The 26,827-nt window shown below is 37.0% G+C and overlaps 2 protein-coding genes across 2 annotated transcripts in view; one reads left to right on the top strand and one right to left on the bottom strand.

The window, feature by feature from the left end:
* Nucleotides 1-26,827, bottom strand: part of LOC101742112 (inactive dipeptidyl peptidase 10) — a 204,992-nt gene that overhangs the window by 59,444 nt on the left and 118,721 nt on the right. The window lies entirely within an intron of this gene.
* The window catches only part of LOC119628434 (uncharacterized), a 130,150-nt gene continuing 118,400 nt past the window's right edge, over nt 15,078-26,827 (top strand). Inside the window, exons 1-2 of the mRNA XM_038010558.1 lie at nt 15,078-15,227; nt 21,903-24,668. Of these exons, the coding sequence (XP_037866486.1) occupies nt 15,078-15,227; nt 21,903-24,668 (2,916 nt within the window). The remainder of the gene's footprint in view (nt 15,228-21,902; nt 24,669-26,827) is intronic.

Genomic DNA, 26,827 nt, shown 5'->3' with positions numbered 1-26,827 from the left:
CCTGAACTGGTAGCCTTGAGAGGCTATTCCAGCGTAACCTTAACTAGTAGATGAGCTCACGGGGCTCAAACCTTACGACGTTGCTAACACGAACCCTAGGAAGAGCCGTGCTTGGCAGAATCTACCACCGGATCGGAAACGCGACCCACTGAGAAGATCCGGCGAGAAACTCAGTGGACTGTGTCTGAGGGTTATTTTACTCGTCGAGCCCTTCGTCGCAAGCATCAGGTTCGACGAGAACGATGACCGATGCTTGAGGTACCTAAAAGCACCGTTAGTGGATCGGGAGGATCCGAAATGACGTGTCTGTTGCAATTAAAAAAGTATACATGTGTCAGAGACGGTCATTAGTTTGGTAGCTAAACGAAACGCCGCACGATTCCCGAGAGATGGCAGCACGATCGCGGTATCGTCGAAGCTCGGCTAACTTCGTGCTACGACAGAGCCTAGCCGATGGAGGCGCGTAGACGCCATCACACTTACCAACCAGCCTTCTTGAATAGCGGTGCCTCCGTCTTAAGAACTGTCATTCGTTTTCGCTAACGTCAAGAGAAGATTTCTAAATTGTTCTAAGACAACAAATGTGTTTGGTGTACTCAATATTTCTCTTGGCTCGATCACGCTATTCGCCCCTATGATGTCTGATGATGGTGTTAATAAATGTGGCTTCTCCGACGTATATAATAATATTTTTATTTTAAACTTATACGAATAAACTAAACAATGAAAACTGTGTACAATGCATTAAACCTGATAAGCTTCCCGTCGCTGCTCTACTTTATGCTTAAAATGTTTCATTATTCATGTACTACGACGGAAAATTTTGTTTTGCATAAATTTAATAGTAAAAATTTATACAGTGTCATGAATAACGGAACGTATAAGTTTAAAATTATTGATATATGTTAAAAAATGAACAGCTATAATTTTATTAATTTCTAACACATTTTAAAAAAGCATCCATAGCTCGTTCTTTTTTTGAAATTGGAGAATAACATTTCTTTCTTGACTTTTTCTATTATTTTGGCGGCAATTCAAGATGGGCAAAAATAAGAATTGTGACGCGTCGACTAGGCGAATAATCGTTAATTTACATATAGATCATTAGTATACAGTACATACAGTACATATACTATACAGAAGAATAGCTGAGCATTTAAATTGTTCTGTTAAGAAAGTTTTTAATGCAATTAGTGATTATAAAACACATGGAACTATTGAAAATGTTCTTAGAAAGGCTCGGCCAAGAAAAACCTCTCCCAGAGAAGATACGCTAATCGTTCGTGCTGCAAAGGCTCTAACCAGATTAAAAATGAAATTTTTTCACATGATGACCCGACAAATATCTCGTCAAAACTGATACGCCGAATATTAGTGGAAGCTAAATTGTTTAGAAGAAACTCTCGAAAGGTACCGCTTCTTACCAAGCAACACCGAGAAAGGCGATTATTATTCGCTAAAAATATGTTGATTGAACGGTACGAGAATGGAAATAAGTGTTATTTTGGGATGAAACAAAAATAAATATGGTAAATTCCGATGGAAAGCGCTATGTTAGACGTCCTGTAAACAATGCTTTTAATTATAAATACACAAGGAGTATAGTCAGGCATGGTGGCGGTAACATTAAAGTTTGGGGGTGTTTTTCCGGATGTGGACCCGTTCGGAAGATAAAAGGTACAATAGATCAATGACAATACAAAAATATCTTAGAGCACACAATGATTCTTTATTCGGACGATCATTTGCCTGTAACCTGGATCTTTCAGCATGACAATGACTCTAAGCGCACGACCAATAACGCCAGATGTTTCCTTAGCCAACAGGATATCCGTTTTAGACTGGCCAGCAAAAGTCCGGATTTAAACCCGATAGCAAATCTCTGGTTTATTGTTAAATATTGTGAAAGACTCAAACAAACGTAGCACCAGTCAAAACGAACTATATGAAAAGCATTTGTTGAAGCATGGAATTCAATCCCCCTAGAAATATGTATGAAATTGATTGAATCAATGTCATGTCGTTGCAGCGCTGATATTGAAAATAAGGGATACGCCACTAAAAATTAATTATAACTATTGGTAGGCTGTGGATAGTAGCTACCTATTCCGTAAATAACAATACTAATTACTAATACTTAAAAAATGTTGTTTTTTATACTTTTTTGTTGTTTTTTCTAATTAGCTGACCATTATTGTTCATACCTTAAAACTGATTGAAATGTTTGTCCGTACTGTAATATTGAAACTGCAATTGGGTAGTGGGATTTATACATATTGTTTCTCTAATAAATGATAAATCGTTGAACATATTGTTACGCCGGTAAGAGTAACGCCATCTATCGCCGAATAGTCGAACGAATATCGAAGGACCTAGAACTCTCGAGAAGTACAACGCAATCTAATGTCAGATAGCGGGAACTACTACTAGAGATGTGTAGAATATTCTCGATAATATTGTTGTACTATTTACTGTTTAATTTCAGAAGAAAAACGATTGGGGTGAAATATCTTACATTATGTTAAGGACTGTTGGTAGTGTTTCTAATACTGTATGTATGTTAAATTATAATCTGCAATGATAGATGTCCGTAAACAGCTCATCGTTTTAAAGCACAATTGTTGAAGTAGAACATAAAGCTATTTTTAATAAAAATATCACAATATTCGAGTTATCTTGTTTGTGAAGTATTTCCATTTGTTTTCACGAGTCGCCAACGTAATTAAAATTAATTTCACGGTTTTACAGTCGACAGCCGTCCGTGGACGAGCACGAGAAGTATTGAAGTATTCGAAACATCCGAATAACTAAATGCGAGATTAAATCATAACAGTAAGTATAATTATATTTGTAAAGAGTATCATTATTTGTTTATTTCTTAGGAAAACCAACAGCAAATAAAGTACGTACAGATAATAAGATGTCAACAGACTGCTTTAGGCTATCTTTTATAACACAACTTTACGTGAGAAATAAAAGCGTTATATGAAAATAATAACTGTCAGAACATTTTGATATCCCAAAGACGGGGAAATAATTTGCAAATTCAGTACATAACGGAAATCTAAACTCAGCGGTCAGAACGAAACGGACCGCGGAAGTCTTGCTGGGTTAATCTTCATCTTAACAGTTCCCGTTGCATTATATTGATTGGAATTTCTGTGTTCCAAGTTCTATGATCTGCTGAATTTAGGAGAAAATTTCTAATTGAATTGAAATTGACTAATCGGCTCTTAGCTAATTTGTATACACACATAGCTTAAACATTCATTTAGTAATCTTATGTGTAGTTATTAAAACTTATAACGGTAGGCAGCGGCCTGACTCTGCCCATGGCATTGCTGATGTCCATGAGCGGCGGTAACCACTCACCATCAGATGGGCCACATGCTCGTCTGCCTACAAGGGCAATAAAAATATTTATAGAAGGACAATTTGAGAAATGGGATATTTCTGTCGTGAAGCAGTCATATTCTCCGCTTTATAGGGTGGGTGGGACAGTTATACATAAATTTAAAAATAGGATATTAATTAAATAAGACACTCACAGCATCTAGAGCGAACGAAATCACGGTCCGCCTTGTGTTAAGTTAACGTACTTTAAATACATAAAAATGTGAATGCTGGGACCCACCTTACGACTTTAAGTCTAACTCTCAATTATATGGTAATAATAATAATAATGGGAAAAAAATCACGCACGGTCAACCGGCTCTAAATTAGGATTATCTGTGTTATGGGTACCAGAGACTAACATACCTACATACATAGATACGACTAATATATAAATAATAATCACCCAGCATAGAGCAAACAAACCAGTTCATCACACGAATGTTTGCCCGACATGGGAATGGAACCCGCGACCCTAGGCGCGACAGTCAGGGGCGCTAATAGATACACCACCGAGTCAGTCTCGAGAGAGTAATTACGCAAATTATAATTATTCGTGGTTCAATTTTTGTTAACTGTGCTATTTCTTTACGGTGTAGGTCATTTGTGAACACGAATGAAGTACGTATTTCATTAGAGAAATTGTTATCTGTCTGTGGAATTCGAACATCGGCACGGTCGCATCGCCCGGCATGAGCACATCAGGCAAAATTCGATTATATTAATATGATTTGCAACGTAACGTGCAGATTAACAATTGGAATAGAGTTCAGTCACCGTAGCCTACTTCAATTTTTTCACGTCTGTGCACGAATCGCAATAGATATTTCACGTTTTTTTCCCAGTATTCACTGGGCCATGAAATAAAGCCTCTGTATTTAAATGAAACGAAAGGTTCCAGCGATTTTTAGCTTTATTATGACTCCGAATGATTTATTGCACGTGAGTACCGTACAATGGAATTTAAAAAAAAACAAAATGTGTGCAATTCACACGTGGTAGAAGTGAAACCTTCCAAAATTAAAATACAATTATCCTAAACGTCTTAAGTATATGTAAAATTTTGTCATTAGTAAATAATTGTAAGGTAGCGCCCTCTGTGAATTGATATTTTAATTTCACGTATAATCCTAAATTAAAATTCACTACAAGAGCTTTCATACACACGTTAGTATTAAAAAAATCTCACAGATGGCGCTGTATTAAATAGTATGTATATTTCTGTCTCATTCTTTGCTGGCTTCATCCTACACATTTTTGTATTTGTGTCTCTTACCTGTCGTTTTTTCCGTTGCATCCGGTTTGAAATCACAACGATTCTAAAGAAGTTTTCACTTCAAAAATCTCCCTCACGATGTACATATTATGTATTTAACGGAGCGTGACATTTTCAACTAATAAAGATGTTGAAACGATGATTCGATGTTGTAACAATGCAGGCAATTATTATGGAGTTGAAATTGAAACGAGTTCGTAGCATAATTATATACTGGTACTGGTGGAAAATCTATATATTAATACGTGAAGCAAAAACTTTGTATCCCTTTTTACGAAAATTGCGAGGATGACGGAGGAGTTTGATATTTTCCACACTTATAGAGAATATAGAGAAGAAGTGCACAATGCTAATATTTTTTTAAAATAATGCATAAAAGATACATTAAATCAATAAAGAAAACATCACACACACTACATACCATGTATTTGACGCACACACGCATGCATACTATTTATTGTCAAACTTTCGTTCTTGACGTCTGTGGTCAAATTGAGAATAGATTAAAATTAAATACATATTGTTTGTCTTTATTAATATTTTTTTAAAGAATAGCCTTGGCGAAATTTGTGATTATAGAAGTATAAAATGCAATCATAATAGTGTACAAACTTACAATTCCAATTAATTATAGTCGAATTTCGACTACTGCGGGACCTCTAGATTAATTAAATAGTTTAGGAACGCACACGATCCTGTCTGTTTCAGCGTCTCTCTTTCTCTCTCTCTCTTCAGCGTTCTGAACAGCGTATTTAACCATTTTATGTAATAAATAAACAAGTATAAATATTAATATTAAAACAAAGAAGAGGATAGTAATTTTTTTTATTGCTTAGATGGTTGGACGAGCTCACAGCCCACCTGGTGTTAAGTGGTTACTGGAGCCCATAGACATTTACAACGTAAATGCGCCACCCACCTTGAGATATAAGTTCTAAGATCTCAGTATATTTACAACGGCTGCCCTACCCTTCAAACCGAAACGCATTACTGCTTCACGGCAGAAATAGGCAGGGCGGTGGTACTTACCCGTGCGGACTCACAAGAGGTCCTACCACCAGTAATTACGCAAATTATAATTTTGCGGGTTTGATTTGTATTACACGATGTTATTCCTTCACCGTGGAAGTCAATCGTGAACATTTGTTAAGTACGTATTTCATTAGAAAAATTGGTACCCGCCTGCGGGATCCGAACACCGGTGCATTGCTAGATACGAATGCACCGGACGTCTTATCCTTTAGGCCACAACGACTTTAAAGTAAACAGTAGACAGTAGACAGTAAAATAATAAAAAGATAACTGCTACATTAAAAATAATAAAGATTAATTAAAACTGAAGCTTACTCATAATTTGCAAGGAAATAAACGTATGTAAACATTTAAATATTTTTAATTAGCATTTCTTTAGATACTTTGGCGGACATTTTGTGTCTTACATATCAGATCAATCCGTGTGAAGTAGTAAACGCTTCTTTATGGCTTACGTACGTACGCGAGTATAAACTACTATCTGACTCGTGTAGAACCAAGTTTTTTTTTAATACTCACTGGAAATACCGGGACAACCAGATAATTCAAATAATTTAGTGTACAATAACGTTGGATGATAATCGAAGGTACTTGAGGGTTACCTGAAACAATGAATATAGAATATTATTTTAACCTAGTTACTTAAGATTAAAGTACAGTTTTGATCGTGTTTGATTTAAATAAATAACAATTTCTTTAATTCTTGTAATTTTATAATGAAGAATGCGTGGCAAGTTTTATTCTAAAGAAGTTTTGGTTTTCGTAAATGTGTCATTTTCATCTTCACGATACAAAATGGTTTTTTTTTTTTTTTAAGTAATATTAGTTATATAGTAGACGGTCAACGCTCTCGCGGCCGATCACCCACAAGGTGGACAGACTTGTTTAAGCAATCTACTAAGTGTTCCCTTACTGAATGTACACGTACCGCCACAAATAGAGGGAGATAGAGAAGTCTCTGAAAAGCCGCAACCAAGCAATAAGACATACATAACCACAACCACTCCGCCAGGATTGTACGGCTGAGAAGAAGTTATATTTAATAAACAAGCGACCCGCCCTCGCTTCGCTTCGGAAACATTAAAACACACATGAAACCAAAAAAAAAAACAAAAAAAGTAGCCTATGTTCATCAGGGACAATGTCGGCTTCTAATGAAAAAAGAATTTTTCAAATCGGTCCAGTAGTTTCGGAGCCTATTCGAAACAAACAAACAATCAAATCTTTCCTCTTTATAATATTAGTATAGATTTAAATTAAAATTTTAAAGTAATAAATAAATTTCTAAAGTTTCTGATAAGTGTTCACGAATGACTTCGAGGATCACTCCAATACTAATATCGATAAGGACATAGTGTGAAAGCTTACTTTAGTAATTATAATTGATAAAGCTTTTTGTCAGCTTAGGTAGATTTTTTTTTAATTTTTTTTATTGCTTTGACGGATGGACAAGCTCACAGCCACCTGGTGTTAAGTGGTTACTGGAGCCTATAGATATCTACTATGTAAATGCGCCACCCACCTCGAGATATAAGTTCTAAGGTCTCAGTATAGTTACAACGGCTACCCCACCCTTCGAACCGAAACGCATTACTGCTTCACGGCGGAAATAGGCGGGGTTACACGTTAATCCATTTTTACCGCTGGTCAAACTGTTCAAACCTTCAGCTTTAGAGGGCGAGACAGCAGTTGGCTTTATTACAATACAATTGAAATACGAGTAGCCATATAGAATGATAAAAAAGTTGCCCTCGACGTAGATTATATAAACGTTTTGGCAAGAATGCGATGAGTGAAACAATAAGAACTGTTTTATTTTGTTAAAATAGTGATATTTTATTTGTTATGTGAAAAAACAATTTCTCATGTGTGAAATAGTACAAGATTGAGAAATCTCAAAAAAATCTCGCTATTTTACTAGGAACTTATTAGCTTTTATCTCTTTTTATTCTGCTTCTTCGTATAATCGATTGCAGATGAATCAAATTTATTTTCCGTTCCAATTCATCTTTTAAAGAAGATTCGCTCAAAAGACGAGATTTAGACCATTACATAGTAGATAATTCTAAAATAGTAACTTCTAATTTAGACACGTATTTTATTAACGATAACGATAAAGAAAATATCTGATTATTTCAACGGTTTTTTTCTCCTCTAGCCCAACTGTATTAACACGGACAAGTGACTGTGAAGTGATTGTGACAAGAAACCAATGATCCTTATTCTGGGCCACCTGCATCCAGTTTGTGCCTATTGTCCTTGTGATGTTATCCTGCCATCTTGTGTGAGGTCTACGTCTGTGTCTCTTTCCTGTTGGACTACTACACGAAGTAGCTCTTTTGGTTCATCTTCCATCTTGTAACCTCGCTACGTGGCTCGCCCATTTCCATTTAAGTCTTTGGGCATGATTTAGAGCATCGGTGGTTTTTTACTGGTAGTAGGACCTCTTGTGAGTCCGCACGGGTAGGTACCACCACCCCGCCTATTTCTGCCGTGAAGCAGTAATGCGTTTCGGTTTGAAGGGTGGGACAGCCGTTGTGACTATACTGAGACCTTAGAACTATATCTCAAGGTGTGTGGCGCATTTACGTTGTAGATGTCTATGGGCTCCAGTAACCACTTAACACCAAGTGGGCTGTGAGCTCGTCCACACACCTAAGCAATAAAAAAAAAAAAACTTAGTATAAAATCTTCCAATTCATCGGGCAAAGTGGTATGAAAACCAATAAAATATAACTAAGTATAAAATAATAAATTGTAAGTCTTAAACATTCTTGGGTGTCGTTGTGAATAGTGCTCTTATTTTTCTATCTATGCTAATAAAAATCGTGTATACATAAATAACATCGGCACTACTTATTTGCAGTTAGCAAAGTTACAGGGCGTGTACAGACAGGGAGATCACTTAGGGCGATGACTCAACATGTTGATGTCGAGCGAAATATAACCATTAGTGAACTAAACGAAAACCACTTTGTTTGACCTATCATTAACTGTTAAAGGCGCCTATTTATAGGCTTACATCGTTTATGGCTTGTTTGCTCAATGATTTGGTAGATTCTGGATAATTTTTTTTGGGTAGTTTTGGAGGGTTACTTTGTGTTGAATATCGGTTAATTCGTTTTATAGTCGTAATGCGTAATCATCGTAAGAAAAGATAGCCTAATCGCCACAATCGGATGATTCATTTGCTATTATGGGTTATTAATAGCTCACAGCACATCAGGAAATATTACACGATAACCATATGAGTCTATAAATACCACAGTATAGATAGAGATGATTAATTACATAACCTATCCTATCCTACTCTAACGCACAATTATTTCGTGGCAGGAATCTAGATAGGACAGCGATTCCTATGCAAACGCCATTATAAATCGATCATCATTGTTTTTCAACGTTTTTAAATAAAATTAATATTGTTTCTGCATTTTCACAATCGAATCCAGGTTTTAAGAGGAAGCTTTGTGTGCGGAAAAACAAAATACGTATATTTTTTCCCGTCTACTGTCTACATATTATGTCACTCTTCGATTCACAAATAATTTAATGGTAATAAATCATAATGAGGGATCATTAGTTACTTTCCTACGTGTGTTTAAAGATTGCCGAAGATCATATCGTGTGTCCGACCACAAATCACCGATGTTGTAGTTGGGTTTGTCCCTTTGTTCGTTTATTTGTTTGTCTCCAGTAACTCTACTCAAATCTAACATCACTCAAACGTGTCTTTAAGCCCGGAGGACAATTAATTATAAATAAATTAACTATTAAAATATCCGGGTTTCTTAAGTTTTAGGTTAAATTTAATCTAATATTTTTATTTAAATTATATATTACATTTTTACTCTCTTCACTACATAGTATAAAACAAAGTCGCTTTCTCTGTCCCTATATACCTATGTATGCTTAAATCTTTAAAACTACGCAACGGATTTTGATGCGGTTTTTTTTAATAGATAGAGTGATTAAAGAGGAAGGTTTATATCTATAATAACATCCATTAAATAGTGGAGAAATCAATAATAAATTACAGTTTCAGAAGCGAAGCGAAGGCGGGTCGCTAGTATATTATAATTATCGTAGTTTCTTTTACAATCATAGAAACACTAAGGTCTATTAAACTTAGTACACAACGTAACGTGTTCGAGAATGAAGTAAATGCAACTACTCTAATTGAAATGAAAACAGATTTTATTGATTTCACTAGATGGAAGAACAAACTCTCCGCACACCTGGTGTTAAATGACTTTTGGAGCCGTTAGATATCACAAAGTGAATACCGCCACCCGCTTGAGACATTTAGTCTACTTTTCAATTGTACAACAGTTGCTCCAACCTTCAAATCTCAATCTAATATTAGGGGTTTTGCAATTAGACGCCATTTCGTGATTTGACTACCATTTTTTTCGTGATTTGGACAATTTTGTACGTGATAAAAAGTTTTTTTCCCAGGAGGCACAAAATGCTTTCACACAGTTTTTAGAATCTAGATCATCAGAGTACTATCGCAAAGGCATAGATGGCTTTCCTATTAGATGGCAGCAGTGTATAGATAATAATGATAGATATTTTGATTAAATAAATATCTTAAATGAAAACAAAAAACGAATTTCAATTTTTCAGTACAAATCGGCAATTTTCATACTTTAACCCCTATTATAAGGTTTTATAAGGAAAATATAGCGAAGGTGCAACCTCTGTACGTTGTGGTGTTTTAATAAAAAGTGAAATTAATACAGTACATTCCACCTCTCAAGTTCTCGTACAAAAATTTTTCATCACTCGGATATAGCAGGAATATTTTAATTTTTAAAAAAGCAGTTGAAAATTGTCCGAATATTCCGCGGACGTGCGCGTCGGGAAATTCTGCAGCTTAAAGAATGTTTTAATATGCAAACTTATAAATATGTAACAGTGGAAACAGTATTTCGCAGAACACCTGCAGTCAAAAAAACATAAATAATGTATTTAAAATTTATTGCTGAGCAGGTGAGCTTCCAAGTGTATGGCTTCAGGAAAACTTTAAAACTAATTTAGTGCCTACCTTATTTTGTAATAACAATGCATATATTAGTTTTTGATTTGTTTTCTCTAGGTTTTTTAGTTTACTTGGTAATATGGCGATACTATATATACAGATACATAAACATATTAACGAACAAATAAGTATGATATGATTATGTTATTTTTTGGCATCGGAGACAATCTTATAGACCACATGAAGGCAAGACGTCACTGTCATTGTCATTGTCATTGTAAGTCGTCGTGGCCTAAAGGATAAGACGTCCGGTGCATTCGTATGTAGCGATGCACCGGTGTTCGAATCCCGCAGGCGGGTATCAATTTTTGTAATGAAATATGTACTCAACTCAATGTGAAGGAATAACATCGTGTAATAAAAATCAAATCTGCAAAAATTATAATTTGCGTAATCACTGGTGGTAGGACCTCTTAAGAGTCCGCACGGGTAAGTACCACCACCCCGCCTATTTCCGCCGTGAAGCAGTAATGCGTTTCGGTTCGAAGAGTGGGGGTAGCCGTTGTAACTATATATATTTTTTTTTTTTTTTTTTTTTGTTTTTTTTTTTTTTTTTTTTTTTTTTTTTTTTTTTTTTTTTTTTTTTTTTCGCCTTTCCCCGCCCATAGGCTCGGCAGGACCTTATTATTCTATGTAACACATTCATACTATTTCTCGCTTGTATGCCTCTCGCACTGACATGCCTCATACTATTTCTTTCTTTTATCCATCACCTTACTTTCTTTGCCGGGTGGGACTCCCGCTAATTTGACTACCTTGTATTTTTATCTGTTGGGGTAATAATTGTACTACGTATGTGACCGTTTATTGTAACCTGTTACTACATAATGTTGTTGATTACTGATGTTACTACATAACTTTTTTACTTAACACCTTTGACGACACTGTCCAATACAACATAGCTACAATATTTTTAAACTTAAATTTTCTTACAGTACAATTATATAATGTTATGTCTACAGCTTACTATCTATTTCTTATTCTATTCACAGTTTCTTGTCTTCATTCTTTCATAATTCTTAACATCTAGTTCTTTACAATTATTCGTTTCTTACTTTATTTATCAATATGTTTTAACTTAATTTTCTTACAGTACAGTATTATGTTGTTATGTCTAGAGTTTACTATCTATTTCTTATTCTATTCACAGTTTATTGTCTTCATTCTTTCATAATTCTTAACATCTAGTTTTGTACAGTTTTTGTTTCTTATTCTATTAACAATATGTTTTTAACTTATTATTATGGTTTCTTCCGGTATTTACTCTATCTAAGGATGTCTTTTTAGTTAGGTACTATTATTTAAACTTAGGGATAGTGACATTTTGACTCAGTGTTTCTATAATTTCCATTGTTTCTTCGTCAATAGTATATATATACTCTAGTATATATACTTATTGTCATTTCTTATTGCGGGGTTATTTCTTTGGCTTTTTTCTATTTAGTCATTTGCATATGTGTTCAGTGTTTGTTTGACTTGCTGGGTTGATATATCCATATATATTTATTATATACTTTTATATCAGTGTGTGTGTATGTGTGTGTGTATGTGTGTGTGTATGTGTGTGTGTGTGTGTGTGTTTATATTTGTCATGTGTGTGCGTTCCGCTGAGTGTATGGGTCATATATATGCAGTGTTTGATCGCGCCAGGTAGTCCCACTTTTTGCGGGTTGGGCAATCGACACTGAATGCGTTGTGATCCGTACTCTGCAACCTGGAGTGCAAGCAATTGCAGCACTGCGGTTTAATTCCCGCGATGTAGTCGGCGCATTCCTCGCGCAAGTGTGGGCCTCCGCAGTGGCTACACTTGTCTACATTCCCGGTGCAGAATTTGCGGCCGTGGCCGAAGGCGAGGCACTTCGTGCATTGGATGAGCGGAGACTGGTCCTCCACTCTGACCCTTTGCAGGTCCAGATAGAGGGCGCCAGCCTCCGTCATCCTCTGCCATACCTTCGGTCTCACCTGGATGACAACGTGAGAGGTCTTAGGATTTCTGGTCCTCTTTTTAAATTTAATTGTCAAATCCATCTCCTCTTGTGATAGACCCATGAAGATGTCGGCGTTTTGAGCGTAAAGGGCCTTAACCATTTCGTTGTCGTCATTGTCCATAAAGACGTCTTTAAGGACGACGAGTGGGTCCTTATTCTTCATGGGCGCTACGATTAACCCATCACCGTGGCTTTTTATCCTTTCTCTCACCTTATCTAGTTCCACTTCCGTATCGCAGCCGAGTATGACTGTGCTATTCTTTGCCTTCCTTATTTTATTTATTTTAAGGCCAGTACCCCTGGCGTCGACCGCTTTCCTCACTCTCGCGAGTACCTCTTCGGCAGTCTCTTGATTGTCCTCGAAGGTCACCGCCATCGAGTGAAGCGCCGGACGACGCCCAGGTTTTGTTGCTGCGGCGCTGGCATATGTTTGGGGAACCATGTTGCTCTCAGCTGTCAACCCTTTTGTTATCTGGCTTATTTGTGTTTTGGCTTCGACGACGTCTCTGGCGACAGTACCAGCCAGATCTTCAAAGAGAGCCTGCGTCCGTCCCACGACACCTTCGGTCGATTTAACTATTTCGGCTTTGGTCTCTTCGAAATTTTTGAACATATGTTCGAGGATGTCAGCGCCTCGATCGTCGTTTCCTATATTAAGTTCTGATATTTCATGCTTCAGGTTAACTTCCATTTGACTAAGCCGTGAAGTTAGTGTGTTTTCCACCTCTTGCAATTTTCCCAGCAGTTTTTCTTCTTTGTTAGAAGATGACGCTACTGTATGTATGCTAGTCCCGGACGCCGCTGCTTCCAGACACTTCATCCGCTTACTCAACTCAAAGAGTATGCGGATACTTTTGTCCGATTGTGACTCCAGGAAGGACTTGATGTCCCGCCTCATCTGAGGGTACTGCTGAACCTTTGAGGGTATATCCTCAAACGTCTTCATCACTTCCTGGAGTAATTGGTCGCTCGGTGTGTCAGCATAGTACTGCTGCTGCTTTCTATACAGGTCCATATTATCAAGCGACCTTCTTTTTGTTTCCGGTCTTTTAATGAAAGTCCTGGCAGCGTCCGGCATTACCGAAGGTGAGGTAGCGGGGCTGGGAATTTGAGGTTTTTTGGCAGCGCCAGATGTTGTTGGTGTATGGAACATTGTGTGTATGTGTGTGAGAGAGTGTGATGTAAGTGTGATGTGATGCAGTGCGAGTACAGCGGGGAAAGTTGTCGAGTGTATATGTCTGTCGGACCCTGTATAGGGGGGTCAGTGTCCAAATGTAAATGTTAATACAGTGCAATTAAAATTATAAATTAATAAAGATATATTTTTTTAGTGTCGAAGTTTAGTCGAAGTTAGTTTAGTAGATTTCTAAATCTAGCTAAGTCGATTTAAAAAATTTTGTAGTCCCTTATGTACCTGTTATAAATAATGGTTGTCTATTCTATGACAAAGAATACTAAAATATTTTTAGTTGATTGAATTATCTAATTGAAGTCGAATTCGAGCTCAAAAATTTGTCTATCTCCCTTGGTTTACTGGATACGGCCCTGGGTCGTGCAAAACATTATTTCCCTTTTCAACACTGCCCGATATATCGGGTAAAATTTGTTATTAAATTTTTTAAGTTTAGGTCTATTTTTTCTGCTGAAAAAAGAGTTTTTCCAAAAATTTAAAAACGTGGAGGGTGGTTTTTAACCACGCTCTATCCAGTCCTTATAAGAAAATCTCGAATTTATTATTATCTAAAAAGTAGATTTTCAGATCGCGATCTCCGCGACAGCCTCAATTTGCGGGTGAACTCTGATGTAAACAAAGATGCTAACGAAGATCGCGATTCGAAAAATTGTCCAAAATTCACCATTTAAAAAGTAATGTGTTCCTTATGACCTAAACTATACTATACTTATATTATAATTTGCGCGCCGTGATTTTTTTACCCTCTTCAAAGGGGTTTGCTTTGGTGTCACTTTCCCGCCCAACCGCAAAAAGCCTTGTTTTTATAAATTAACTAGATTAATTAGAAAACAAAATTAAACTTTCTTCAGAGGTCTATTTTTGAACACTTTTAACAAAATTAATTTTTAAAATATTATCGGTAGGGGGGTGTAACTCCATTTATATTGAACTGATTATTTAGTACACTATTCAAAATTAATTTCTTAATAAACTACACATTCAAAAAAATCTAAAAATTTGGAGAATTTAATTTTAAGGGGTCTACTTTATAATAAAAAAATAAAAAAGGGGGGTTGTCGATTTACTTTAGCTGGAAAATGACACCAAAGATTTTCAAAATTTTGTCGACCTTTAAAGCTTCACTGTGTTGTCCCGGGTTGTCTGATCTCGATGATCCAGGTGTCAAAAGATTCGCCTTGTCAAGACGCTTCTATTGGTGTGCCACACGCCTGTCCAGGTGTCCTGGGAGTCGATCTCGGTAGCACGTGGTTTTCAGAAATTCCGGATTACACTGGCTGTTTTCCACCGGAAAAATCCTGGGTATAGTCCAGAAGGTAGGGCTCGACGAGACGATTATTTAGACCCCAAAAAAGTGGGGGGTCGTCGATCTAGTTTTGTCAGCGTATCACAAAAACATACAAAAAATTTAGTTTTTGAACCACAACTTTCTCTCACTTTCACTTATTTCCAAGCGGTTTTCACGGTTGTGTTCCTCTCACTGAGACGCGTATTTTGATACTACACACTTGTATCTTCGCGCGAAAAAACCATTTTTCGTAATTTTAAGTTGCGGAGCGTGGAAAAAACGTGGCGCTCGCGGTCGTGGCTGCCAGCAGGGGGGTTGTAACTATATTGAGACCTTATATCTCGAGGTGGGTGGCACATTAACGTTGTAGATGTCTATGGGCTCCAGTAACCACTTAGCACCAGGTGGGCTGTGGTGAGCTTGTTCATCCATCTAAGCAATAAAAAATAAAATAAAAAAACATTGATTTTGAATGAAGATGAACCATCTGTTGGGTAAGATCATTATGAAACATTGTGAAGGCATATTTGAAATTGAACATGTCAGCGCATGTAGCGCTCGGGAAACAAGAAGAGAAACTTATTTCCTCTTCAAACTATTTACTGTTCACAGTCATTAAACCTCGCAACCAAGAAGCTATTAAACAACAAAGCAGCGAATGAATCGAACGCGCGGATCGAGTAATAACTCTCGAAGCGATCTTTTAGGTCGGATCATTTGTTAAAATTGGTAGGTATAGAAGATCCACCCCCGAGCGCAATATAAATCCAACGACGATGTTTGAATCTGAAATTAATCGGTTTCAGAGAATTTCTCTCAGGTTATATTTGATTGCGTCATTAAAATTAAATTTGGCTTTGATTTTAATCAAAACTTGATCGTGATTTGATTTCGTTTGTACTTAATACTATTTACTCTATAAAACCCATCTATATAGGTTTTATTTTTTCTGACCTCATAATTTAACGTGGGAAATTCCAAAGATATTGTTATGATATACCTATATAAAAAGACGCACTGGTATTTCGATTGCTTATATTAAGTATGAAATCAACAAAATCAAATCCTTTTCTCCACCTTATCCCACTAGGTGGGGTCGCAACAGCTAATTTTTCTCTTCTATTCTTTTCTATCAGCCGTCATCTCAACACTCACTCTTCTTTCTCTCATATTGTCATTCACACACTCCATCCATGTCTTCTTCGGTCAACCTCTTCCCCGTCTACCTTGCAATACCATTTCCATACATCTGCTAATCACATGCATCTTCTTTCTACGCATCACGTGTCCATACCACGATAGCCGTCCTCAATAACTCAATAAAATCAAATCCGCAAAAAATATTATTTGCGAAGTTACTTTGTTATTTGGTATTTAATTTGGTTGGAGGGCAATATGCGTGGGCACGCATGGGTAGGTACCACTGCTCTACTTATTTCAGCCGCAAAGCAGAAATGCGTTACAATTTATAGAGTGAGATACTATTTTACTATATACTTTAGACTTTAACCTCACGTCTCAAGGTGGCGATATGCGTTATGATATTTATAGGATAACTCCTTCAAACAAGGTAGCCGCTTAAGGATAAATCCTTTAAAAAAACCTTTTAAAGCAATCGTGTTTCCTACTGAAAGTCTTGAGTAAAGTATCTAACGTAATTCCTAAGGGTATAGCGAGGCAAGATATTCGTGTATTGGCAATTCGCAGTGCATATCTTGCGGAGTCAAACGACAAAAAACTCCAAGGAGCTCCCAGTAGAATTTTATCGCTATGACACGAAAATAAACACTGTATAAAAGTGAAATTGAATTCATTGCTATGATTTTTTTTTAATGTTGAACTGCACTTTAAATAAAGATTTCAATTTCCTGGCAAACGATATTGTGTGTGTTCAGCAACAATGAAATTGATTTGCTCCATTTAAGCAACGGGATCTATTTATTTATTTCACTGACATTTACTGTTTTCTTCAGTTTTCACGAGTCGTATTACGATCGATTTTTACGATTTAATCTCACGATTTCTGATTTTTATTCTTTATAATATTTCAAATACATTATTGTCGTGATTCACAGATGGTTAGAGTTTTTCGACGTCGACAAATAAATATTGTGCTTACTAGTGTCTTATTAAAATAGAAAATCTTCGAATATGAAAACCAGTTTTTTTTTAAAAATATTTATATTGCCCTAGTAAGTAGACGAGCGTACGGCCCACCTGATGGTGAGTGGTTACCGTAGCCCGTAGACCTCAGCAATGCCAGGTGTAGAGCCAAGCCGCTGCCTACCGTTAACTACTCTCCGTAAAAAAGACTTACAGCTAACATGCAACAAAGGTAGTTGACAAGCATCCACAGATGGTGGAAAAGCCGTTAAAAATGCGGTTTAAACTTTAACCTTATACCTGAAGACAAGCGGTGGTATTTACGTTGTCATATCTAACAGCTTCAGTAACCGTACATAAAAAATATAACATTTGTTAAAGTTACAGAAATACTTAACATAGAATTGCGTAACTCTATATTATTATTATGAGTTATTACTACGATTCAATTTTTAAAGCAATGAATTTCATCCCATCGAAGCGCACTCAAAGCCCTTTCTTTTCCTTTCAAAGACGGTAGTTGTTTCATAATGAAAATTTATGTTGGAGGCGAAATAACGATAGCTTTGAACTGTAGTGTAGCGTGAAAATCGGGAGCGAAACAAGGCACTGTCGGTTAACACTTCGTAATTGCGATAAAAATGATATAAAACACGTTTTGTTCCTTTTTTCACGTCCACATTTTTATTATACACATCACTATTGGGATTAAAATTTATGAAAATGGCAGCTATGGCCATAATATGTAATGAATTCATATCATAGAGGCAAACTTCAAAGCTTACTCATTATTATTTATTGTAGTTTTAAATCGTAGTCACCTTCCACATAAATATTACTGTTCAATTTATTGGCGAGGTTTTATTGTATATGAATATTGATATTTTGTACGTATTAAAAGAATAATAATAACAGAACTGTTATCTTTGATGTGATGTTCGATGTGATTTTTAGAACACGAAACAGTTCCGTTCGAAGGATGTGATCAATTTTAAGCTGAAAAATAGGAGACAATAGAATTTCCTTCTGGGATGCCTGTAGCTGGTTGTAATTTAATTAGTCGGCAATTTGAGTGGCCGTCGGTGCGCGTACGTGCTCAGCACGCTCCTGCTACGGCAAATTTCGTTACAAAATAAATTGTATGCGCGATCGACACAAAAGACGAACTCGCTAATGGACACGATCTATTATTTAAACAAAACTGAATTCCATTATATCAGTTATTTGTTTTAGTACAGCAAGTCTTCAATTTTTCAGCGATGTTACTATGCAAGAGTTCAAATCCCGAAGGCCGGAACGTTTTTTAAGCTATTGCATAGCTTTTATAGCGGGCTTTGAACGCGGCGACCGAATCAAGAAGTTCCGTAACGAAAATAAAACCTAACACCCCCCACTTCGCCTACCATGTAGCTTGCGTTCAACACATTCACACGTTGCGTTTGTGTATTGTTTGTGAATAAGCACGCGGCGTGACGTCGCACTGCATCGCATCATGAAAAGACTCTAGCGTACTCAAGCTTATGAGTGTGAAGGGGACAGTTAATGTTTTGCTTTTTTTAATGTTTATAAATATAGCATGGTCTTATTTTATTATTGTTTTAATATTAAATTATTATTGTCTAATTATAATTGCATAAGTTGATAAAAAATGCTATGCAATAGCTTTACCGCGGCAGTCACCGAGTGCCACACGTGTTTTTTTAATAACGAGACCTGTGTTCATGAACTACTTATGCGCTGAAGGAATAATATTGTGGGTAATAAAAATAAAACCTCCTGCTTATTCCTGCCACAAAGAAATCATATTGTGCACTAATTCGAAATGTGATACAGCTGTCATACAATTGAATATAAGATCTAACGTATCATCGAAGGTCGTGGAATTCATATTGTATCGCGAATTAGATCGTTTACAAAACCTAACCAAATCTTTTTTTCGGGCCACAGACAAACTCTATCCGTAGTGAGTAGTTGTGACTTGAAAAAGACAAATTGAAAACGATTGATCAAACAGCGGTACTTTGTTTCAACGTTATCAAGGAGTCACCGAGATAAGGCTCATAAATCAGAGTGATAAGCGACGGATTGTCAGATTAACTTGATAACGGGTCAGAGGGTTTAAAACAAACGGATCTTTGTTTGGCAGCGAGGACATTGATGTATACCTTTCGCCTTCGTAAACATTTTCTGTTGAATGCGGCAGTGAATGTGTGAATGTGAAGTTTTTAATGTCGTGGGCCTTAATGAGACATCGGACTGACAAACATTTCAACACTAATGACGTTTCTTTTAGAAAACCGTCTAGAACACGATGGGCTTACGAATTCTCTGTAATATAATAAAAACGATCTTTTCATGTGCCATTTTTATTATTTTTATGTAAAAGCAGCTTTGTTGTACAACGGGTTTGATCCATTAACGGTGCTTTTAGGCACCACAAGCACCGGTCACCGTCCTCGTCGAACCCGTTGCTTGCGACGAAGGGCTCGACGAGCGAACTAACCCATAGACACAACCCACTGAGTTTCTCGCCGGATCTTCTCAGTGGGTCGCGTTTCCGATCCGGTGGTAGATTCTGCGAAGCACTGCTCTTGCTAGGGTCAGTGTTAGCAACTCTCCGGTTGAGCTCCACGAGCTTACCTACAAACGTTAGGGCGAAGCTGAAATAGCCTCTCAAGGCTATCAGCATAGGTAGGGAAAAAAAAAAAAAAAAAAAACGGGATATTCGAACACTTTGTACAATGAGCGTGATCAAGTAGTGAGTATTGTGAATGTCTCCCATCCCATCGTAAATTGACACGACGAGATGTGCCATTAGATAAATTTTTTTAGTGTATAAATGGAAAAGTCTGTAAAGAATTACGGCCATTTTGTGGTAAGCCACCTTATCGTAAAGAATCAAAAGAAATCGATATGCACGTTCAATATAATATTATCCCTTATTATAATGAGTCAACGTTTTTCATGGAAAGCATATTTGGGGAGTCTGGAGTGGTTGTAACTCATAAAGTCGCTTGGTAACGTTACGTAGCGCGAATAAAACTTAATCAAGTGTAAGTGAAGGCTCTACAGAAGATTTCTTTAGCAAAGCAGAACAGGAAATAAAGTAAATATTAAGTTAACTACCATTTGATTTTTAATGTACAGGTGAATACGAGCTCACGGTCTGCCTTTTATTAAATTATTTATTACCTGGGGTCTATGGACATTACAAAGTGAACACAGTCGTATACCATGAAACAAGAGATAGAATTTTTATCAAAAGTGTTCTAATGTGCCCTGCTGACAGGAATGCGCAAAAGTTTTGCACCAGAAAAAGCTACGATGGCGGTACGCGGGTGCGTATACGTGGGTATGCGGGCTAACAATGCCACTAATAAAAATAAGCTCTACAGAAGAGCTTTCTAAAATATATTTTTAGGGTTCCGTAGTAAAGGGAAAATAAACAAAATCTTCGTTTGTACTTTATTCAATCTGTTGTTACTAACCTTATACTCTTTGCTAATTACGATATTTTTACTTGTCAAAATTTAAGTCAGTCGCACAATAAATGTCGTTGCAACCACACACAGTTTTTCTTTACGGATAGTACGCAAACCAAATTGAACCTTAATTACATCATTCATATTGGTCAAATTCGAGCGGATTTTTTGAACATACAAGCTATCGAAGATGGACGCCGGTCAGTGAAAATATTGTTTTCCAGTAAGCCGTAAACCACATTCCAGTGATTTAAAGACAAATAATTTATACATAATTTATAAATATTACAATTTTATTCCGTTTTCTGGTTGGACGGTACTATGGATGAACTTTTGAACGTTTTAGAAGATACCGCTGCGCTCTTAAACAAAACTCAAATTAATTTGAAGAAATGTCCAAAAGCTAGATTGACAAGAGGTTATGTAGAAGCAAGAATCAAATGTATCGAAGAATATTGGACTACATTTAAGCAAACGCATCTACAATTGGTAAAAATAACACCAAAAGAACAAAGACAAGAGTTACCATATTTTCAAAATGAAGATTACTTCGTGTTCGAAGATTTGTATCTCGTCTTGTTAGCCGATTTAAAAGATCTTTTGCAATCTTTCACACAAGCAGTCGCGCCGAGTACTTTAACGTCCTCATCAAATAATTCTAAGATTATTGCGGATACCGAAAACCTTGTTCGGTTACCGAGAATCGAATTACCTAAATTCACTGGAAACTATGAAGATTGGCCTACGTTTCAAGACCTATTTACCTCCTTAGTGGATAAGAACCCGGCTTTAAGTGACGTACAAAAGTTACATTATCTTAAGACTACAGTCAGCTGCGAGGCAGAAACATTATTAAAACCTATTCAAGTCACGGAAAACAATTATAAAAAAGCATGGAATATTTTAAAGTCAAGGTATGGAAATAAACGATTAATAATTAACTCAGTGTTGAAGAAATTATTTAATCAGAAGAAAATTAGTTCTCAGTCTGCAAATCAATTAAAAAATTTATTAGACGTCACGACAGATTGTTTGAATAATTTAGAAAATTTAAATATAGCTACGAGCTCCTGGGATCCTATAATTATATTCCTTGTGATACAGAAGTTGGACCCGGAGTCTCACAAAGAATGGGAGCAGACAGCTTATTCAAAATCAGAGGACGAACTACCAACTTGGGAGAATTTAAAAGATTTCCTGCAGTCAAGATACCGTACCTTAGAACTTGTATTGTCCGTGTCAGGGACTTGTAGCAGCCGTGACAAACCTGTAAGAGAACGTTCACACTTAGTAACTGCCACAGCCACCACGTCACAGCCAAATGAAAGAACTTGCGTGCTCTGTAAAGAAAAACATACATTATGTCATTGTAAGAATTTTACTAAACTGCAACCTAAAGAAAGAGCTGATTATGTCAAGACCAACAATCTGTGTTTTAACTGTTTGGTGCCTGGGCATTCTGCTTACCAGTGTAAGTTACAAATGTCCTGTCGCCTATGTAGAAGACGGCATCACACTCTTCTCCACCGCCATCAAGACTCGGCACAAACTGAGGAAAAGAATCAACCGAGTGCATCTCACCACGGGGTAGAAGAGAAAGAAGAGGTTATAAATAGCATGATGGCGTCACATCACAGTACTAAACAAAGCACAGCACTACTAGCCACAGCGATGGTTTTAGCGAGGAACGAGCATAACCAAACCGTTGTTCTTCGTGCGCTAGTAGACCAAGGTTCGCAGGCTTCATTTTTAAGCGAGAAGGCGGCTCAAATGCTCAAATTTACCAGGCAATCAGCGAGAGGAAGTATCATCGGGGTGGGATCTACTAGGACTAACGTTGATCACGTGGTTCAACTTAAGATTGGCTCCCGCTGGAATCCAAGCTTCGAAATCAACATACAAGCATATGTTATGAGTAAACAGTTGACCACGAAGATCCCCTCCAAAGCTGTAACTGTCACACATTGGCCACATCTAGAAGGACTCAACCTGGCAGATCCAGACTACTTCCAACCAGGTTCTATAGACTTACTTCTTGGTGTTAAAGAGTATGCACAGATTGTGCAACCAACACTTATTAAGGGCCCTCCAGGTTCTCCATGTGCCCAAGAAACCAACCTGGGGTGGATCCTCTTCGGAGAAATCGATAATAACCGTGAAAATGAATCATTTCTGGTCCTTCATCATCAAGTCCATATAGATCATATGTTGAAATCCCTCTGGGAAATTGACAATGATAAAAAGAGAATATTAACAAAGGAAGAAAAGCTATGTGAAACAATATATGAAAGCACACATACGAGAAATAGTGAAGGAAGATATCTAGTAAGGCTGCCATTTAATACAAAGAATCCAATTTCGACTGAAGGAAATACGAAAGAAATAGCTAGAAAGAGGTTACTTCAGCTAGAAAGAAGATTTAAGAAAGAAACTAAACTGAAAGAAGATTATACAAAGGTCATGCAAGAATACATAAAAGCTAACTACATGGAAGAAATACCTAAGAATGAAATAAACAAGAAAAAATCAGTATACTTACCTCATCACGCCGTGGTACACGCAGACAGAGAAACTTCTAAGACACGCGTAGTATTTGATGCTTCAGCGAAGGGCTCCAACTGCGTTTCTCTAAACGATGAATTGCTTGTAGGTCCGCAACTGCAAGAGGACTTAAGGAACATACTTATGAGATCGAGATTACATCGTGTTTGCTATGCAAGTGATATACAAAAGATGTACCTGCAAATATTACTTTATGAAGAAGTTCGTGTTACATTTGGTACAGCGGCGGCTCCTCACCTGGCTGTAAGAACGCTTCACCAGGTGGCTGACGATGAGGGTCGAAATCATCCAATGGCTGTTCGAATTATTAAAGAAGATTTTTACATGGACGATCTAATGTCGGGGGAGAGCAGTGCTCCTGAAGCCATAAAGAGAGCACAAGAAGTAGATAATATTCTACAGAAAGGTGGATTTGTATTATCAAAATGGTCATCCAATTCTGCTGAATTTTTGAAATCTATAGAACCAAACAAACGTACATCTCGAGCACAGTTGGATTTTAAATTGGATGGAAAAGTACAAGCTCTAGGTTTGATCTGGAACCTGGGCACGGATCAGTTTCAGTACAAGGTTAACTTACCAGCAAGGTCAAGCAGTATTACAAAGAGAGGCATACTATCTGATATTCAAAGACTTTTTGACCCACTGGGATGGATCGCCCCGAGCTTAATTTTGGCTAAGATACTCATACAAAGGCTATGGCTAGAACCGTTTGGCTGGGATGACGAGATTAACCAATCGCTGTTACACGATTGGCTGACAATTAGAGAAGACTTTGAACATGTAAAAGAGATAGGTATTCCAAGATGGCTAAACACAGTAAGCACACAGATGGAAAACATCGAGGTTCATGGTTTCAGCGATGCTTCCATGAAAGCCTATGCTGCAGTAGCTTACATTCGTGTGAAGAGGGAAGATGGTTCAGTATTCACCAATCTATTAGCTGCCCGTACTAGAGTGGCACCACTCCGTACCGTGTCTCTACCAAGCCTGGAGTTATGTGGGGCGCTGTTATTAGCAAGGTTACTTAAGCAAATAGAAAATGCAATGCGTATACCTACTTCTAACATCTATGCATGGACAGACTCATCAATTGTTCTTGCATGGCTATCTGGTGATCCTCATAGATGGAAGACATTCGTGGCGAACCGGGTCGTAGAAATTGTAGAGAATGTAAACACACACCGATGGTTCCATGTAGCTTCGGAAGAGAATCCTGCAGACATCGGGTCACGAGGCATGCTGCTGGCGGACTTGAAACAGAAAGAGTTGTGGTGGACAGGGCCCAAGTGGTTATGCAAAAAAGAAGTAATATACAGTAAGCCTGGAATAAAGGAAACAGAATTAGAAATGAAACCAATAAAATTAAATACTTACCACAATGCAGAAGAACTAAAACCTTTAACCGCTCAGTTTGAAGATTTTGATACGTTACCAGAATTACTAAAAACTATTATTTACTGTAAAAGATTTTTAAGATACAAAAGTAATTTAAGTACGAGCAAGGAAATAACTACACAAGAATTTGAAGAGGCGCTTATCACATGCATTAAGTTAGTACAACAAGAATTCAAAGAAGAAATAGATCGGCTAAGAGATAAGAAACAAGTTAAAAAAAAAAGTAAATTACGATCGCTAAACGCATACCTGGATGAGAATCATATCCTCAGGGTGGGCGGTCGCCTTAAACATACTAACTTACCTGATGACCGAAAACACCCAATTATTCTTGGAAATAAGAACACCCTAGTACACTTGATCGTTGCTGACGCCCATATCAAGACACTACATGAAGGGGTTCAGTTAATGCTATGTTATCACAGATCAAAATATTGGATCCTAAGGGCAAAATCAATAACAAAATTATGTCGTTTGCCGGTGGATTCCACTCGGTGAAAGGTCATCTTGTAATTTTGTCAAGATTCTCTACCAATGTCACTGTAGCAATATTATACTAAGTCGCAAGTTAAGCATATTGTATTATGATGTCTAGTATTTAAGCAACCTTTATTTCGTTTTGTAGAATATTGTTTTGAAGTCACCTTGACGTTGTAATTAGTGCAATAGATTTAGAAAGAACTTAGTAGTCCTTTGGTGGGCGGTATGTTGTTACTAACCTTATACTCTTTGCTAATTACGATATTTTTACTTGTCAAAATTTAAGTCAGTCGCACAATAAATGTCGTTGCAACCACACACAGTTTTTCTTTACGGATAGTACGCAAACCAAATTGAACCTTAATTACATCATTCACAATCTATGTCGTCTGGTTGCTCCTATGACATATTCCATTATTTATAAATATATATAATATTTCTTGGGCGGGTAAATTATATTATATCTATAAACAACTGTCAAAAAAATTGGAGTTTCGAAATGATGTGCTATAAATATGTATATACATAACGAGAAAGGCCGCTTCCTCTCACATATTACATAATACTATCTACATTGAAGTACAGAAGTAAATGTTACAATTAGGATAATTTGAAATGTTGCCAGCTCCCTGCGTCACTGGCTGTACTGATTCCCTTTGTGATCGCTGCAAGAAGACAACACCCCTTGGGCTATTTATTTACAATTGCGTTTTTAATGCTATTTTTCTATTGGTCTTGGAAATTGCAGTTGAGTCCTGTTTAATAGGAATCTGATAAAACATTCAAGAGCACCGCCAACACTAGAGACAATATCTTTATAATTAACTTTTACCAAAGATAAATAATATTATCAAGATATTTTACGGGTGGTAGGACCTCTTGTGAATCCGCACGGGTAGGTACCACCACCCTGCCTATTTCTGCCGTGAAGCAGTAATGCGTTTCGGTTTGAAGGGTGGGGCAGCTGTTGTAACTATACTTGAGACCTTAGAACTCATATCTCAAGGTGCGTGGCGCATCTACGTCGTAGATGTCTATGGGTTCCAATAACTACTTCACACCAGGTGGGCTATGAGTTCGCCCACCCATCTAAGCAATAAAAAAAATATTAAAAAAATATTCTATCTTCAATTTGAAATTCAAAAGTTGAAATAGAACATTTAACAAAGCACCTTCGATCCGGAATATTCCATTACGCTTTCTGTGAACGAACTCTCAAAGAAGATTATTACACATACGAAACGCTCATTAGCCATTCACTCCGAGACTAACACGGATAATATCTTTGCATACGAAGCGAGTCTCCAACAAACACACACGTACGTACCTTTAGGGCGACGCTCTCATCCACACACCGTAAAAAAACGTTAGCATGTAACCGTTGGGGCACCATTCATTATAAATTATCATGCATTATTTTCATGGTGCTAAATTTTAATTTTCAAGTGACATCCCTGATAGAACATCCTCTGCAGATATGATCTCATCGCAAAGTTGAACATTTCACTTAGCGTATTCAGAGCTGAACCTGTTGCTATCCTTTTCATTACTTAAGTGCTTGCATCGCCCCTGTGGACTGTGGACTTGCC

The sequence above is a fragment of the Bombyx mori genome, chromosome 4 (assembly GCF_030269925.1).
Source record: "Bombyx mori chromosome 4, ASM3026992v2".
NCBI classification, from domain to species: Eukaryota; Metazoa; Arthropoda; class Insecta; order Lepidoptera; family Bombycidae; genus Bombyx; species Bombyx mori.
The sequence above is the reverse complement of the archived record's forward strand: the minus strand, read 5'-3'. Positions and strand labels throughout refer to the sequence as shown.